The sequence below is a fragment of the Myxocyprinus asiaticus genome, chromosome 5 (genome assembly GCF_019703515.2).
Source record: "Myxocyprinus asiaticus isolate MX2 ecotype Aquarium Trade chromosome 5, UBuf_Myxa_2, whole genome shotgun sequence".
Lineage (NCBI taxonomy): Eukaryota > Metazoa > Chordata > Actinopteri > Cypriniformes > Catostomidae > Myxocyprinus > Myxocyprinus asiaticus.
This window is the reverse complement of record NC_059348.1, coordinates 17,225,110-17,244,781: the sequence shown is the minus strand read 5'-3', so window position 1 is coordinate 17,244,781 and position 19,672 is coordinate 17,225,110. Positions and strand designations below refer to the sequence as shown.

The 19,672-nt window shown below is 43.6% G+C and overlaps 1 protein-coding gene across 1 annotated transcript in view; it reads right to left on the bottom strand.

Moving 5' to 3' along the window:
- LOC127440611 (uncharacterized) overlaps positions 1-19,672 on the bottom strand; it is a 76,960-nt gene that overhangs the window by 4,657 nt on the left and 52,631 nt on the right. The window contains exons 55-58 of the mRNA XM_051697290.1: positions 15,982-16,160; positions 1,583-1,785; positions 1,325-1,487; positions 588-697 (exon numbers count right to left, since the gene is read on the bottom strand). Coding sequence (XP_051553250.1) covers positions 588-697; positions 1,325-1,487; positions 1,583-1,785; positions 15,982-16,160 — 655 coding nt within the window. The remainder of the gene's footprint in view (positions 1-587; positions 698-1,324; positions 1,488-1,582; positions 1,786-15,981; positions 16,161-19,672) is intronic.

Genomic DNA, 19,672 nt, shown 5'->3' with positions numbered 1-19,672 from the left:
CAGAAAACTTGGAATAAAGCACACAGCCCATATGGGCTAATTTTATGGTGCTTTTTTGTCCTTATTGGAGCTTGAGAGCTCCTTGTCACTGAATGCTTTTATAGTATGGAAAGGAGCAGCATGAACAATCTGCTAAATTTCTCTTTCGTTGGCTACTGTATGATAAATTGCTTGTGACTTTCCTCATTTGTTAGTCACTTTGGATATAAGCATCTGCTAAAAGATTAAATGTAAATATAACCTAAATGTGTTTCCTGGAGGAAAGAAAGTCATATAGGTTCAGAATGACATGAGGGTGGAATATTAAGACTTTTATTTTTGGGTGAATTATTCCTTCAATCCGTTATATTTTTTTCTATGCAACATTTTTTCTTTGTTCTTATATTTTCAGTAACAGTTTTTGCACACTTCTGTTTTGCATTCGGTTATATGATCCATGAAAACACCAAAGAGCATGAACACCATAAGTAAACATAATAGCAAAATAATAATAATAATAGTGCCATGGTTCATGCCCGGCTGTTAATGCTGCGCTGTGGTCTTATATACTAAACAGGTGTTCATTCCTCACAGGTTTCTCTCATTACCTGCCAGCTATGAGTAAAGTGAGGCACGCTGTGTGTGTGGGAGCCATCTGGTAGAGGAAGCTCATTAACTGCCTCATTATCATTGGTTCCTAAAAGACCAGCAGATACACCTGAAAAACAAACTTTAATTAACATAAGCTGTATTAAATGATTCACTCTATTAATGAGTAGAACTTTTTTGATAAAGCAGTTATTTTAAGTGCCATTAAATCTATTAATATGTTACAGTTGAAGTTACAGTACATTAGTATTTATAATAGTACACAATTTTAAGCAGCCTTGGTTCTGGAAGTATTTTTCCCATTTAATTCATCCACAAGCATTTGCAAAAATTCTTCAATAGACCATTTCGTAGCATATTCGTTGGTTTTGGAAAGTGACGTCTTTGTTTCTAGAATGTTTCTGGTTAGTTGTCAAACACATACAAAACAACAGTGGGAGGCACTTGTGACTCATTGATCGTGACAAAAATATCATAAAAGTACCACAAGATGACTTGGTTGCTTCAGCATTTGCTTATTTCATGTCACATTTGCTTTCTGATGCCATCGCTTAGGTTTAAGGTTTAGGGTAGGGAGATCGGTTTTGTTGATTTAAACCTCGATAAAGCATTAACCAAAGCCTTATCTGTTTGGGAGAAAAAATCTTCTCGCTTCAGAACTGCCATGATATTGCAAAAATGTTGCCACAGTCACAAAATCTTCTTGAGGACAATTAGGACACAACAAAGGTCTTACCATGAAGCCATCCATCTAAGATTACACTGCAAACTTGTAGATGAAGGTCACATGATACCCAAACTCCTCTCTCATTGGACACCTCAATCAAGTTCATATACTTTCTGATAGCCACTTCACTGCTAGTGTATGGTGCATGTGCTACATGGCAATTAACTTCCACCTGAAAAAACACACATTTTAATTGTGTTCATATTATGTGTCTAAATCAGCTTCATGTAATGATGGATATCAAAATACTGTAATAATAACTTGCACCTCTCCATTAGGGTGAATTGCAATCACTGTGTTTTGCATTTGCACCATGAGCGAGCGATGCTGGAACCTGTAGGATTTTAAAACAATGCTGAAGGTGTGCTCAATGACATCAGCTGCAAGGACGAAGTCACAGGACGCTGGGAGTTTTAACAGGTGTCCATCAAATGACACTAAATAGTCATCTGCCACTAGAAATGCCTGATCTGCAAAGAAGAATTAGAGCACAAAGGCAGATGTGAGAAAACATAGAGAATAATCATCCCAAACAAAAACAAAAAGTTTCCATAAAACATTTTGTTCCCATGAAATAACTTGAAAAGCAATTTCAGTCTGATGAATAGAAAGCACACCTACAATAAAAATGTAAATCCCAGAAGTGGCGATTAACTGAATTGGTGGTCTAGGACAGGACAACGTGTTTGACATGATGTCAAACCAAGAGATTTTAAGACTTAGTCTGACAATACGTCTGACAATACGTTTGGAATGGAACACTAGCTTACTACTTATGCAACACGCTCTCACTCACAAGGTGTCAAATACTGCCTCTTGTGCAATAGACAACATGTGGACACCAAAAGCAGCCTTCGGCTCATTGAAAGTACATTGCTTTCAGTGAGAAACCTTTGAAATTTTTATCATCATAAAATGTTATATTAGGGTACAATTTTGTCATCGTGACATATGTTGGGGTATGGTTTTCATTTAATTTGAAATCAGCAACATTTATTAGTTTGCAGTAGTTCATGTTTAATCTGTTGTTCTCTGTACACATTCTGCTCTGCTGAAGTTACCTGTTGGTTTTGGAAAGTGACGTCTTTGTTTCTAGAATGTTTCTGGTTAGTTGTCAAACATACAAAACAACAGCGGGGGGCTCTTCATTCATAGTGACTCATTGATCGTGACAAAAATATCATAAAAGTACCACAAGATGACTTGGTTGCTTCAGCAATTGCTTATTTCATGTCACATTTGCTTTTCTGACACTATTGCTTAGGTTTAGGTTTAAAGTTTAGGGTAGGGAGATCGGTTTTGTTGGTACAATTTTGTCGTCGTGACATGATATGTTGGGGTATGGTTTTCATTTTATTGGAAATCAGCAACATTTCTTAGTTTGCAGTAGTTCATGTTTAATCTGTTGTTCTCTGTACACATTCTGCTCAGCTGAGGTGACCTGTTGGGCATCCGCCATAACACATCCTACACTCGTTATAACATATAAAAAAATAGCCATCTCTGTGACGTGTGCTCATGAGAGGGATGACGTAAGCTCGTTGGTAAGGTCACGCGTCATGTGGAGGAGTCAGGAAGCGTGTCATTGTTTACATTGGTTTTTTCTATTATTATTATTTGGAAGTCATTTTTTATTTTATTTTATATTGGTTTGAAATTGTTTTGGACTGTTTTGGTTTGTGAATGGCACAAGTTTCTCTTACAAATAGTGACGCGCTTCCTGCCTCCTCCTCCACGTGACGCATGACATTACCAACGAGCTTATATCATCCCTCTCATGAGCACACGTCACAGAGATGTACGGAAGCGAACATTTGTAGTTAAAAAGTATATAAGTATTGTTTTGTTTCTAAAAATAATTAATCATTTGCATTCAGAAGAACTTTATTTGTCAACTGGAGTCATGTGGATTATTTTGATGCACCCTAAATATGCATTTTGGACCGTCAAAAAATGGAGGACATTCACTTGCATTGTTTAGAGGAGGAGGCCAGAAATGAAATCCTAAGAGTAAATTATCTGCAAATTTTCATTTTTGGGTGAACTACTCCTTTAAGAGCATTACTTTGAAAGTACATTTTAAATCATTAAGTTTTATTCTCTTTTAGTGTGCTTTAAAGAAGTATAATTAATTGGATTTATTGATCCATGAGGGGATCCAGTTCACGCTACCTCTCACGTGACGTAAGTGCGCTGGCATATTCAAATTAAATAAAAACCAATTAAGCTTTTGAACAGCGTTCTCTTGCAAAAAAAATTTAGCTGCACTTTTGGTTGTATCGCATTGTGACAAATTGGCTTCTGCTTATTGAGAAACACAACTGTTACTGCAAGGATCGGGAATTCTGAAATAGTGCAATCAGTTCAACGGTTGATATTAAACATCTTGATTACTGTTGTAACCTCTGTTCCCTGATGGAGGGAACGAGATGTTGTGTCGATGTAGTGACACTAGGGGTTTGATCTTGAGAGCCCCAATCACCTTAGCTTAAAATAGAAAAGGCCAATGAAAATTGGCGAGTGGAATTTGCATGCAACTCTCTGCCCCGGACATACGGGTATAAAAGGAGATGACGTGCATCACTCATTCAGATTTATGCTGAGGAGCCGATAGAGAATCCCGGCCATGTCAACGGCCGGTTCAGCGCAGGAGGGACACAACGTCTCGTTCCCTCCATCAGGGAACAGAGGTTACACCAGTAACCAAGACATTCCCTGTCTGTCACTCACTCGACGTTGTGTCGATGTAGTGACACTAGGGGTTCCTATAGGAAACACCGCAGGTGCTGAACCGTGTCACGAGGCACGGAAGAGTGGACATGGGCAAGCTGCTGCGTGCCTCACAGCGAGCACTCAACCACGTCATGACCTTCCAGCGAGTTAGGTAAGGCGTCTCCCTAGTCCCGTTAAGGGGGGAGAGGAACTTACAAAAGTAGGCAACCGGTGGTGTCTTTCTCAATTTGCTGTTAAGCAATCTCCCGCCGAGCACTTTCTAGAATGGCGCTGGGAAGTGCTCTTCCCTCTCCAGGAAGGAGAGCACTACGGAGACCGCATCCTGCCGGAGGGAGGTTAACATGTGGAGCATACCTCACGTGGACTTGCCAACGGGGAGTACACATATGGAATGATACCACAGGAGGACCCTATCCACAGAGAGGGTATGCAGCACAGTGGCTGAGACAGAGAAAGCTCTGACAAGGGGAAACACAGGTTTCACCTAAGGGAGAAACCGAACAGTGGAAACTCATCATACGGGATTACCAAAGGGGAATCACCACGCATGTAGCACTGAGACCAAGCACACGGGCTCACCTGAAAAGGGGAATACCACGAGTACTGGGCCTGGTGGCATTACTCCTCCGCCATGTTCATCACCGGACAGTGCTAAAGAATTAAAGAGGCATCCAGAGTTCACTGGTACGGGGAACTGTTGTGGACAAAAAACGCACATTACCACCTTTGAAAAAGGGGAAAGGTGCAATGCAAGCGGTACACCCAACCGGACGCCTGCTGTTACCGCATAACACTTGGGTCGAAACTGGGTCTATGCGTAGGTTATAAAATTTCGCAAAGGCATTGGGTGTAGCCCAACCCACAGCTCTGCATATGTCTGCTAGAGAGGCCCCCCTTGCCAGTGCCCAGGAGGATGCAACACCTCTAATGGAGTGCGCCCGGACTCCCAAGGGGCACGGCAAGTCCTGAGACTGGTATGCGAGAGAAATGGGATCACAATCCAATGGGCCAACCTCAGCTTGGAGACAGCTTTCCCCTTCTGCTGTCCTCCAAAACAGACAAAGAGCTGCTCCAAGCATCTAAAGCACTACATGCGGTCCAGATAGATGCGCAGGGTGCAAACTGGACTCAGCAACGACAAGGCCAGGTCTTCCTCTTCTGAAGGGAGCACTTGCAGGTTCACCACCTGGTCCTGAAAAGGAGTGGTGGGAACTTTGGGCACATAACTAGGCTGGGGTCTCAAGATTACGTGAGAATGTGCCAGCTCGAACTCCAGGCATTCGCTGGTAACAGAGAGCGCCTGCAGGTCCCCCACCCTCTTGATGGAAGTGAGCGCCACGAGGGGGGCCGTCTTCAGAGACAGAGTGCTGAGCTCGGCCTGCTCCAGGGGCTCAAACAGGGCTCTCTGTAGGGCAGGTAGGACCACAGAGAGATCCCAAGAGGGGATCAGGCGAGGTCAAGAAGATTCAATCTCCTCGTGCCTTTGAGGAACCTGTTGATCAGGTCGCGCTGTCGTGAGTGACTGCCATCCAGTGTATCGTGGTGAGCTGCTATGGCAGCCACGTACACTTGAGGGAGACAGCCGTCTCTCCAGCCCCTGAAGAAAAGACAGCACAGACCCGATGGCGCATCTCTGTGGGTCTTCCCCATGGAAAGAACACCAGTTAGTGAAAAGACGCCAATTCAAGGCATACAGCCACCTCGTAGAGGGGGCCCTGGCCTGAGTGATCGTGTCTACCACCGCTGGTGGAAGACCTGCTAGGTCTTCCATGTCCCATCCAGGAGCCAGACGTGGAGATTCCAGAGGTCCAGCTGTGGGTGCTGGAGCGTGCCTTGCCCCTGAGTGAGAAGGTCCTGCCTCAGGGGAATGTGCCAGGGAGGTGCTACTGTCAGGAGCATCAGATCCAAGAACCAAGTCCGGTTGGGCCAGTACGGCGCAACAAACAGGACTTGCTGCCCATTCTCCATGATTTTGCACAGAGTCTGTGCAATGAGGCTCACTGGAGGAGACGTATACTTGTGTGGCCCCTGAGGCCAGATGTGCACCAAGGCACCCGTGCCGAGGGGAGCCTCAGACAGGGAGTACCAAAGGGGGCAGTGAGAGAACTTTTGGGAGGCGAACAGGTCTACCTGCGCCTCCCAAATCTCTCCCAAATCAGCTGGACTACATGAGGGTGGAGTCCCCACTCCCCACTGAGCGTTACCTGCCATGAGAGCGCGTCTGCTGCATGGTTGAGGACGCCCGGAAGGTGAGTGGCTCGCAGCGACTTCAATGTCTGCTGACTCCAGAGGAGGAGGAGGTGGGGGAGTTGCGACATGCGACGTGAGCATACGCCGCCTTGGCAGTTTATGTACGCTATGGTCGCTGTGTTGTCGGTCCAACACATGCTTGCCCTGAATCAAAGGCCGAAGCCTCCGCAGGGCCAGCAATACCGCCAGCAACTCTAAGCAGTTGATGCTCTGCCAAAGGAGTCGGGGCCCTGCCCAGAGACTGCCTGCCCATTGCACACGCCGCCCCAGCCCGAGTTCGAGGCATCTGTCATGACTATGACGTGCTTTAATACCTGCTCTAGGGGAACACCTGCCCGTAGAAACACCAGGTCCGACCAAGGGCTGAAAGCCTGACGGCACTGTGGCGTGATGGTCACACGCCGGGTGAAGTGGAGCTATGCCCACCTCAGGACTCGAGTCTGTAGCCGGTGCTGAAGCGGTCTCATATGCATCAACCTGAGAGAGCGCTAACCAGGCCTCCAGCCTCCGCAACAGCGGCACCAGGGGGACGACTGGACTTACCGTGCCCGGGCAGGGTGGTTCATGGCAGGGCAGAGCAGGCGCCCTGCCTGGAAGACAGCCCAGTGGGGACGTGCTGCTCCGCCAGCCTGTAACGGTGGTGAGCAGGCGAGTGGCCCCAGAGACCAGCACACTTACCTGTTCGCCAGCTGTCTCTCGACGGAGAACGGGACGTATTTGCGTTCACCTGATTGACCGGAAAGACTTCCAGCGCCAGGCCGCTGCGAGTGCGCTGACCCAGGGAATGTGGAGACTGCTGCTTTACTGACCATGTGGGCGCCAAGGCCCAGAGGGCACCCGGCGATATAATACTTACCATGCGCTGGCCCAGGGGTGATGGTGGGGCTGGAGAGTTCACCCAGAGTCAGTCGCCTCATCCCCGGGTCGCCTGTGCCAGGGAGTCAGTCGCTTCATCCCCGGGTCACCTGTGCCAGGGCCGCCTCGAAGCCCATCTGGGGTTCTTGGGGGCCGGCTGACAGGCAGGTGGAGCCGACTTCCTGTGGGAGGATCTTTTCCTCTGAGGTCGGCGTGCAGGCTCCGATGGTACAGGAGCCGGGGCCGGCACCACAGGGGAATGGCTCTGGTGAGAAGCAGACAGGGTGCGGGACCTCGGTGGCCTGAAGGCGGCCAGGTCGCGCCACGGCAGGATGTGTTTATTCGCCTTGGTCTGCGAGGGCATGGTCAAAAATTATAGAGGCCAAAGGGGGTAATGTGTGCAGTCTTTTCACTACTGCTCTTCTCCATATCCACCTGCCAATAACCTGACTTTAGGTCAAGAGTGCTGAAGTACTTTGCACCATGCAGCGATTCCAGTATGTCATGTATTATGGGCATGGGGTAGGAATCCTGTGGGGTTTTGGCATTTAGACATCTGTAGTCTACACAGTATCGCAGGTTCCCATCTGACTTTGGAACTAGTACTACTGGTGATGACCAAGAGGACTGAGAGGGTTCAGTGATGCCATCTTGGAGCATCCTTTATATCTCCATTCGCATAATGTTTTTTAAGGGTGAGACTCTATAGGCTTTGCATCTGACTGTTACATTATCTGTAGGTATGATGTGGTGAGTTGTATGGTTAGTCTTCCCAGTTTGTCTGAACAGACAGTAGGCCATGCATACAGGAGACATTGTATTTCTGGAGGGTGGCTCATTATCAGGTTGCAATGCATTGTGGCCTTGGCAGAAGTCAGAAACTCAAGCTTTTCAGACCCCTCTATGGGCAAAGCCATTCACAGATTGCTTACCTTATCCCTTTGCTGAGTCACTGAGAGGCTGGTGGTGAAAAGGAAAAATGGTCATTCGTCCTCTAATCCTGAGCCCATAACTGTGCTCTCCCATATTCAGATGTGCTCCAGATCAACTTAGAAAATCAAGGCCTAGTATGAGGGGATAAGCAAGTTGATCATCAAACATAATGTGAGTGACCAGAGTCCATACGAACCCATGCCATTCATAAGTAATAGGTATTCTGCCTTCTGATGTATGTGCCTTCCCATCTGCTAGTACAAAGACCCTGCTTAACTTTTCCTGCATTTCCTCACCAGGTTTTGCCAAAGTTTCCCATAACTGCTTCCCATAACATTAATTTGTAAGTGGAACCATTGTCCACAATGGCTTCTATTTGGAATCCATGTATTCCTATGGAAACCTTAAGCAGTGGAGGTGTGGTGGACTGAACTAAAGACACATGGTGAGTTTGACCACTAGGGGGTTTTGTGATGTTGATGTGGCGAGAGGTACTCTTTTTCCCCCCTTTCATGGGCTTTGAGCTGGTTTACCTTGGCCCAGTAGTCTTTTTTTAGTTCAGGTCCCTTTCAACCATTGATCTAAGCTTAACTAACTGTTGTACTGTATGTACCGCACCTCTCAGTCTGCCTGCCAGTGAAGAGTTGCAATTATTTAGAATTCTCCTCACCACTTCAGTGTTAGGTAGTTCAGCCTTCCAATTTAAGTACAATGCTCTGTAGTCATAAGCAAAGTCTCGAATACATTGGTCAGGGCCTTGAACCATATCTCTGAGTTGATCCCCTACCTATGTGAGGTAGTCCGTAGAAAGAAAGGCTACCAAAAATGCTTTTTTAAACATAGTTATAGATCTTATTCTTCTCCACCATCCACCAACTTCTGGCAGGCCCAGTGAGTACAGCGTTGAGAGTGGCCATGAGTTCTGTATCTGACATGGGTCTAAGTGTCAAGAAATTTTCACATTTTTCTATAAACTCCAACACATCACTTGTTTCTCTCATCTCTCCAAAACTAGGGAATTCTAAATTAATTGGAGGTTTGGGGTAAGAAGCAGATGGGATGGATGAATGTTGCCCATTATTGTCAGAAGTGACTTGTCTAAAAGAAAACTGTGACACAGGAGTACTGGTTTTCCTGATATGGGCAATTTCCTTTTTCCAATGCTCATCCCTCCTTTGGAGACAGTCTACCATTCTTTGTTCTAGCTGAGCTAGACATCTTTGCACTGCTGCTTCCATATCCTCAAACCGCTGTTCAATTGAATCTTGGAACCTCTCTGTTTACAGCACTTTCATTGGAAGATCTAAAATAATTTTTCAGTGAATGTATTTCGGTCTGTAATGCTTGGACAGTCTGAGAGAGGCTTAATACTTCAGATTCAAGTCTTCCAATCACACTCCCAACAGGGTTCAGAGCTGGCTGTTCATCTTCATCACTCTCCTTCGTGGACTATCAATATACATCTAACTCAATAGAGAGCTAATTTCAACCACTGAAACTGGGTTTCTATAAGTGTCTCCAGGAGGAGGGATGCAGGGAAGGGACTCTGCACCACCCATATTACAAGGAGCATTATCAGGATTTAACTCAGCCTGAACCCTAACACTATGAGAGTCAGCAATACTCTGTGTGTATGAAAAGAATATTCAGCAATGTGTGATACAAATTAAACAATGAACTTAAAATAATTTTTACAGATTCCCCGTATGGTCCACCATATGTAACAAATTGGCTTCTGCTTATTGAGAAACACAACTGTGTTGGGCGCTTCGTTAAGGAGCGGGTTTGGTTAGGATCCATGTGCTGGAAGTTTATTATGAACACTAGCAAACAATCCAAATCGGCAGGCAAATAGAGGTAGTCGTAAAGCAAGCGGTATAATCCAATAAACCAAAAAGACAGTCCAAGGCAAACAAAACAAAGGGGTATCCAAAGGCAATAAATCCAGGAAAACAGGCAATGGTCATAACAAGAGAACAATCAGCAATGGCAATGGAAAAATGCTTGGTAAGGCAGGGTAAACTGGCAATACTTTGCAAAGTCAAAATGAAACAGCATGGTATTTATATAGTTCAAATCAAGTCATCAAAGAAGAAATGGTACAGAGTTAGTATTCAGGAGAGGGCTCCCTCTGGTGGTTGGTAGGAGGGGTAACAACCTTGGATGTTACAGAACCCCCCCCCCCCCATCTACGAACAACTCCTGGTGTTCTTCTGCTGGGATGTCCCCTTGGTCGTGGTGCTGGATGATTAGGATGGGCATGATGAATTTCTTTGATCAGGGACGGGTCCAATATGTTCTTGGCAGCTACCCATGATCTCTCCTTTGGTCTGTAGCCCTCCCAATCCACCAAGTATTGCATCTGGCTCCCTCGTCGTCTTGAACCATGATCTCTCTGACCTTATATGCTGGGGCTCCATCTACCTCCAATGGAGGTGGAGGCTCAGAATCAGTGTTTCCAGAGCCAGACGCCGGGTGGACGGGTTTCAGCAAGGACACATGGAAGGAAGGAGAAATGCGGTAATTAGCAGGAAGCTCTAAACGGTAAGTAACTGGGTTTATTTGACGGATAATTCTGAAAGGACCCACATACCTTGGACTGAGCTTCCTGCAGGGTAGCCGCAACTTGATATCCCTTGTGGACAACCAGACCCTCTGTCCTGGCTGATATTTGGGATGGGGGCGCCTCCGTTGGTCAGCCTGGAAGCGTTGTGCTCGGACCGCTCGCTGTAGCTGGACATGTGCGCTGTCCCACACCCTCTTGCTTCGCCTAATCCAATCATCCACCGCTGGCACCATAGAAGGTTCTCCTGACCAAGGGAACATCGGGGATTGGTAGCCCAGCACACACTGGAAGGGGGTTAAACCCGTAGAAGTATGAGTGAGGGAATTCTGTGCATATTCGGCCCAGGGCAGGAAGTCACTCCACTTCTGCTCTTCACAGCTACAATAGCTCCGAAGATATCTGCCAATCTCTTGGTTTAGACGTTCCACCTGTCCATTGGCCTGAGGGTGATAACCAGAGGTGAGACTAACATTAATGTCCAGTTGTTTGCAGAACGCCTGCCAAACTCGGGACGTGAACTGTGGGCCTCGATCGAACACGATGTCCTCTAGTAATCCATAGATCCTAAACACTTGGTGGAACAAAGCATTGGTGGTTTCCATGGAAGTGGGTAAACCCTTGAGAGGGACAAGTCTAAATGATTTAGAAAATCGATCAATTATTACCAGAATGGTAGTATATCCATGGGAGTTTGGCAGGCCTGTGACGAAGTCGATGGACAGGTGAGATCATGGTCTTTGTGGTATGGGCAGTGGCTGAAGCAAACTCGTTGGCAGTTCTCTGGGGGTCTTGAATTGGGCACACACCTGACAAGACTTCACATAGTTAGTCACATCATGAATCAACGATGGCCACCAGAAAAATTATGTACCAGGGTAACAGTTCTTTGGATACCAGGGTGCCCTGTGCTCAAGGAAGTGTGGACCCATTGGATAGTCCTCTGATGTTGAGCTTGGGGAGTGCTTGGTAGGGGGGCAGTTAGGTGGTGACGGTCCATGCTGTTGTGCTCATTGTATCTCCTCCATGATGTCCCAGCTAATCGGTGCTATGATGACAGATGGTGGCAGGATGGACCAAGTGTGAGGTTGGAGGTGAGGTGGTTCATGTCTGCGTGATAGTGCATCTGCCTTGCTGTTCTTGCTGCCAGGGCTGTAAGTGACTGTCAAATTGAACCTGGTGAAATACAATGACCATCGTGCTTGACGTGGGTTCAATCTCTTGGCTGCCTTGATATATTCAAGATTCTTGTGATCGGTGATAACTTGGAATGGGTGGACTGCCCCCTCTAACCAGTGACGCCATTCCTCGATTGCCGCTTTCATGGAAAGTAATTATTTATTCCTGACATCATAGTTACATTCAGCTGAGTTCAACTTCCTGGAGAAAAAGGCACAAGGATAAAGCTTGCCTGGTGTTCTGTGACGTTGTGACAGGACCGCTCCAATCCCACAATCTGAAGCGTCTACCTCAACGACGAAAGGAAGATTGGGGTCAGGATGTTTCAGTATCGGAGCGGTCATGAAGCTTGACTTGAGGGAGATGAAGGCTTGGTATGCAGCATCATTCCATGGCAACTTGCTTGGCTTTCCCTTGAGCAACAATGTGAGTGGTGCTGCAATGGTACTGTAATTCCTAATGAAACAGCAATAGAAGTTGGCAAAGCCCAGAAACTACTGTAGTTCCTTGATTTTAGAAGGTCAAGGCCATTCGGTGACTGCTGTTACCTTTGAGACATCCATCTCCACACCTTAATGGCTGATATTGTAACCCAGGAAAGTGGTATGAGAGGTATGGAACTCACACTTTTCTGCCTTGACAAATAGTTGGTGTTCCTAGAGACATGATAAGACTGTCTTGACCTGCTGGATATGTGGTTCCATGTTTTGTGAGTAGATGAGGATGTCGTCAATGTAGGCCACCACACAATGATTCAGTAAGTCTATGAATAGTTCGTTGATAAAAGACTGGAAAACTGAGAGGGTGTTAGCAAGTCCATATGGCATGACCAAATATTCAAATATTCCTGGTGGTGATGAAAGCAGTCTTCCACTCATCCCCTTCTCGAATCCTGACGAGGTTATAAGCACACATTAGATCAAGTTTGGTATAGATCTTGGCTTCACAGAGTTGTTCAAGTGCTGAGGGGATAAGTGGTAATGGGTAACAATATTTTATGGCGACAGAGTTCAGGCCTGGATAGTCGATACAGGGACGTAGACCTCCATCCTTCTTCTCTACGAAAAAGAACCCTGCAGCAGCTGGGGAGGTAGAGGGATGGATGTAACTGGAGGCAAGGGCTTCCTCAATGTAATTCTCCATGGCGAGTGTCTTGGGGCATGACAATGCATATGCCTTGCTTCTCGTGGGGCTGTAAATGACAGAAGTTCAATGGCGCAGTCCCATGGAAGATGAGGAGGAAGTTGTGTAGCTTTGATTTTGCTAAACACCTCACTGAACTCTGCATACTCCTTGGGGATCGTGGGCTGTTTCTGTGATTCGGGGCTCTCAATACTGGTGATAAGACAAGGCATGGAAACAGCAACATGGAGACAATGTTTGTGACAAAAACTTGATCATTGCGTGAGCTCACCTTGGTTCCAAGATATCGATGGGTCATGGATGGCCAGCCAGGGATGACCCAGGATAAGGGCATGCTTGGGTGAGTTGATGACATATAGTGAGATTTTTTCTACATGAAAAAGTCCAACCTTGATGGTTATCGGAACAGTCTGTTGGGTTATGCCAGTACCGATAGGAGTGTTGTCAACAGTGGTGATGTTAATCGTTGGGGAGCATTGAATGGTGGGTATGTTGAGTTCTTGTACAATCTCCTGATTAATGAGATTAACAGCAGCACCAGAATCCACTAAAGCTGTAAAACACTTTACATGATTACCAATGGAGACCTCTACAGGTAACAGAAAATTATGTGAAACGTGTGATACAGTGTTCATTGTACTCACATTTTGCCTTGACTCAGGAGAACTTGATTTCTTGTATGGGCATACAACGTTGAGATGACCTGGTGAGCCACAATAAAAGCAAAAGTTTTCGTTGCGTCGACATTCCTCCATGGAAATGCGAGTGTAAGCAACTTGCATGGGTTCGGGTGATACAGTGGATGCCTGGGTCTGTACTGAAACTGTAGAATTCAAGGTGAAGCGAAACTGAGGCCGAGAAGCATTCTGAAGCAGGTTATCAATCTTGATGGCCATAGTTATGTATTCAGAAAGATTCGTACCTTTACCCTTGCAGGTCAGTTCCGTCCTGAGTTTCAGGTTAAGCCCTTCACAGAAAACAGTCTTCAGAGCGACATCATTCCACCCACTCTGAGCCGCTAGTGTCCTGAACAAAACTGCATAATCCGCTGCTGATCGATGACCCTGGCATAGATGAAGTAGCTGAACAGAGATATCTTGGCCGCCCGCTGGATACTCGAAGACTTCGTGGATTTGTTGAACAAAGTAATCAATTGAAACCTGGATTTGAGTATCTTTATTCCAAACAGCGGCAGCCCAATCGAGAGCTTTGCCGGTAAGCAGTGACATCAAAAAAGAACTTTTCCTGGCATCTTGATCAAATGATTCAGGTTGATTTGAGAAAAATACCTTGCATTGTCGTAAAAACCCCTGGCATTTTTCAGCAGAACCATCAAACTTATCAGGTAGAGCAAAGCTTACCGGTTTAGCATGGGGAGCTGGCAGTGAGTGAATGTATTGTTTCAAACATTCGTTGGCAGCTCGTAGGTTGTTTAGCTGGTAGCACTTGCCATAGATGTGGCTGTCTTGTCGGGCAGTCTTGTCATGTTATTATCAGTTGAATGCCACTTTGGTGAATTAAAGTACCAATTTCCTTCCGAAACAGCAAAATCTGTATATTATTCCACACTTTTGGCCAACAGTGTAAATTTAGCCCCCAATTAATTGCCACTTAAGAACAATGAAGTGGCAACAACTTGTCTGAAAGCATTAAATTTTACATACACTTAAGTATGTTATTTGAAAGTACATGACCAGTATTTTAGAGCTGCTTGGATGTCACTTCCCTCCCGGAGGGGGATGAGTTTTAACGATTAAAACTTTCAGTTTCACTCTGTTCCTCACACAAAGCTATCATATGTTTTGGAAAATTATTATAGTACTTTTGTAGCATTATTTTTAAATAAATTATTGTGACTGTACTTTTATTTAGTTAAGAATTTGTTAGGTTTAGTTGTAGGAGTGGGGTTAGGTGCTCAAAAATATCTATATATAGTTAATGTAAACCAAATTATTGTGACTAGATTTACCCAACTTTTACGTTTTATATTGTAGATAACTGGTCAGGTTTGCAGGTAATCTGATAACAAGAACTTAAAATTTAATCCGTTACACTACTTTTTCAACTAAATGTTATTAGATTACAGTAACTAATTACTTTGTAATCACATTACACCCAACAATGGTACTGCTTACTATCTTTTAAAATAGTAAGTGGAACAGTAGAAAGTTGTGATGAGGAGGAGGGTGGGGCCGGGCCGTGAGGACACACGGCCGGCCCTGAATCAGGCTAATCAGCCGGGACAGGGATAAAGACTAGCCGGAGGCGCCAGTTCGAGAGAGAGGCACGCAGTCACGTTGCATGTGTGTCTGTGATTGTTTATGTTTGTTTTATGTTGAGTTTCTTATTAAATTTTATGTTTACTGTTCAGCCGGTTCCCGCCTCCTCCTTGCCCATCCTTTACTTGTTATAGAAGTATTTCCTGATAAACATTTCATAGAGTAGTATGCTACACTGCTGTCATGTGACAGTTGCATTTCCCATAAGTGGCATCCAGTTACCAATTTGAAAAACAAAACAAACAAACAAACAAAAAACGTTATCTTCCATTTTTTTTTAAAACAATTTGTGCAAAAATGCCATCCAATTTTGGCAGTTCAATCAAATAATGGCTTACCACTTACTGAATACTGCACAGTACACATTATAGTATACCAAGGTCAAAAATCAAGGGGGATTTGCATGTGATTGGTGTCCAGTTATCATCTTGGAAATACAAATGGTTATTTTGCATTGCAAAATTCAATTGTGTTTAAAAACTTTTGCTAGTCAAATCAATTTATGAGTCAAAAAGTTCATTTGTACTGGAAGGTCAAGTCAGCCACATTGCATTCCTTGCAGTGTGCTCTGTTGTACTGTATACTGCACATTTTGGCAAATGTCATAGGTCATCCAGGTATTTTATACAAACAGAAAATACACATTGTGCACAGTATACATGCATATCCTGCAGAAATAGTAGGATTACTATGTTAGTGTGCTATTCTGTCTGTAATTGTCAGGTACTCACGGTTAACAGGACTGTCCATTATCTTCCTCTTCAGTCGATAGAGCTCTGCAGTGGGGTTCACAGAGTTTAAGGCCAGAAGAGGTTTCAGGACAAACTCCTCCAGAAGCACTTCAGTCACACCTGCCTTCTTCATCTTTTGCCAGGGGCCCACAGGAAGAGGCACTCTGAACATCACCTCGCTAGAGCAACACAGAGTTGTGAAAAAAAAAAGTGATAAATGATAAATAAAAGCAGTCTTCAAGTGACACTGCACATTTTAATATGACTAAGTTCAGGTCATGGAGCCTATACAAATAAGCAGACGAATTGAATCACCCTTGTTAAAAGAGTTGTATCATGGAAAATCGGTATTCAGTATTGACATTTAGAAATAAAAGGCATTAATTTACAATGGAAACATACTGTAACTATTAGAACTCAAAACTTCCTCCCCAGTGCAAAAAGACCATTTAATGAAACTAAACTTCAAAATGGCTTGATCGACCTCAGAAACCCACATTAACATATGATCGCAAACAATTATAGAATAATGATGCCTAAATTGGTGGCCAACAATGTGGCCTGCCAATTTGCCGTGCAGTAATTAGAAGAAAGTTGGATAGATTCTATTATTCCTTAACTCCAGAAAAGAAGATACAAAGATGATACATAACTAATGTTAACAATAAGATATGGGGAAAGTCTACCAAACATGCTGTTCCAGACTATGGTGCTCTGCACAACTTTAGAAATGAGTGGTTTGATTTTAATTTTAACAATGTCCCTAATTTAATGATCTCATTAGTTTGTGTGGCACATTTCTATGAGACTTTTTATGAACCTGTCACAATGTGATGCAGGCTTTGCCTTGGGGAGTTTGCAAAGACATCTTTATATAGAAATCATTTACATAGAATTCTTAAAGGCTAATCAAATAAAAAAATTGGCACAGCAGCAAAAAAAAAAAGAAAAAAGAAATAATAATTAAAACAATAAATAATAATAAATAGCCAGTTTAATTCTAAATATCAGAGAGTTTATGGAACATCATCATGAAAAATTAAATTACGTCTGGTGCAAGAAAGCTTGACTAACTTAATAAGTGAACCACAGGGCAAAAATAAAATAATGAAAAAATTTATGTAACCCCTTTAAAGCAGCTGTAACCAATTTCTTTTGGAATACCATGTATAAAATACCCCTGGCTGTAACCTAAAATAGGTGCCCAGAGAAATCACTCTTGTCTATATGATCGCAAGAAGCTTCTGACCGCGTGTTAACCAATCAGATCAGTTGGAGGTGGCTCTCTGCCAATGCAGGGCAGGCAGAGCTACCTGTTTGACCAAACAATGAAAGACAGGGAGAGCATTTGGGAAATCTCTTTGGAAACAGTCATTATTTTTGCAAATCATCTGGTTCCGCTACCAACTTTAACCTCCTGAGACCTGTGCGTGACTGCTGTGTGCATTTTCCATTTCAGTTTTTGATTTGTATCTAGTAGGGCCTAATAAACAACAAAAAAAAAAAAAAAAAAAAAAAAACATTATAGAATAAATAGTTTTCCTAAAAAATTTATGTCCACATATGTGGACAGAGGGACTAAGTTGTGAAATTTTACATTTCTTTTGTGTGTCTTTTTTTTCCATCAAATTGTTTATGTTTCCAGGAGTGTTGGTTATTCGTGTTTTTGAGACGTTACAGACATTACAGCTGATTTTCTATAAAGCTGAATAAATAATTATTATTCAAATTAATGGCCTGCATCATCAAATCACTGCCAACCATTTTCAAATAAAATTTAGCATTATAAAATTCTGAATCTATGTACTGATTATCATTGTCCCATGTCTGCCAAACATGTTGAGTGGTCCAAACATCATCTGCAGCCTGAAACTGAACTATTGGTCGAATTTTAGGAGTGAATGCACCTAGCTGCATAGAAAGCTATAGGATGGTCACTTTTTAGTGAATTACTTAAATTCTAGTGTGCTGCCTATTGGCACTGGTCTCAGAACAGTTCAAAATGCACCTTATTTTCATCCTAACTCCATATAAAGCCTCTGAAAGCAACATTTTTCAGCTTTTGGATTAACCCATTGATTCTCCATGTGAAAATGCACAGTTAATATAGGAATACATTTACTAATGTTTATGACTAGAACAGTGTTGTACAGTGATAACAAAATAAAATATAACAAAATGTATATTACAATGAAGCGAAATGACCCACAGATGTGGTAATGTTGAAAGTTATTAAAAATAACTAACATGTTTTTTCAACTTTTGATATATGGACTTCATCTTTATCAGCGCGCTGACACGCGAAAAATGAATGCATTTTTTAAAGCGGCATATCAAACGAAACTAGAGACGCTACTCTTTACAAGCAAACAAGTTTAAAAAAAAAATTTTTTTTTAAGAGGTTTCTTTCCAGAGGCACTTTTGTTGGCTTCTGCACCCATAGAAGCGCTCCACGGAAACTGATGCCATGCTGTTGTGTCACGTGACACGGTGCGCCAGAATTTTAACCCTTAAATGACAGTCTAGATTGTTGTGAACAGTATTCAGTCAGTTTAAATTCATTTTAATTATGCGTTGCGTATAACGAAGCCAAAATACAACATCCACACATGTGGATGTGGGGCTGCACGAGGTTAAACATGAAGTTTATACAACACACATTGCATTTAGCAATAAAATTAACCTCCTTTATAGTGATAACCTCAACCAAATGCTTTCTATCTGCTTATTTTATTTGGCCTATACAGTTTCAGCTTTTTTTGGATGATTCTTGAACATTCTGCTCCAGTTCACAACACAGCATTTTAATCAAACTGAGGACAGAGCTTTGACTCAGCCATTCTATGAATAAGTAATTTCTTTGATTTATTCTTTTGTTGATTTACTTCTGTGTTTTGGATCACAGCATGATCAAAGACAGATGCCCTTACAATCTGCTGAAGATTTTCCTGTTACAAGTGAAAATTCATTGGTGCCTCAATGGCTGTAAGCAGCCCAGGCCCTGAGGCATCAAAGCAACCCCACATTATTCTTCTGACACCATGCCTCACAGTTGGGGATGAGGCTTTGATGATGGTATGTGTTTTGTTTTCAACAATACATCACACTGTGTATATGTAGCAAACAGATAAACATGTCTCAATCGCCCACAGAACATTGTCCCAGTAGTGCTGTGTAGCAAACTTAAAATAGGAAAAAATGTGCCATGGTTTCTTCTGTTGTCATGACCAGCGACTTAAACATTGGTTTTCTTATAGTACATTTATGTACACAGACACTATCAATGTAACGGTCTCTGTGAGTGTGCCGGTTTGTTCTGTTTGTTTTGGTAATCTTTTCCTTATGTGTGTCAGGTGCTGCCGGCATACGTGATCAGCGTTTCCATGAGAACACTGATCATGCCACCCTTCAGCAGATTGACGGCACCTGTCCCTCATTAATTACCTCCTTATTTAAACCCCCTTATGTCTTATGTTCGTTGCTAGATTGTGGTGTTTGTAAGAGTAACTCACCTCACTCTCTCTGCCTGTTTCGTGTTTTCTGTGTTGGTTGACAGTCTCAGCCTTTGCTATTGGATGCCGGTTACCAGCCATCCAGCATCTTCGCTCACCACCAGCCCCGCATACTCTTAGCCTGAGGGTTCCTCACGGTTCTGCATTCCACACTGCCATGGCACATACACTCCTCAACA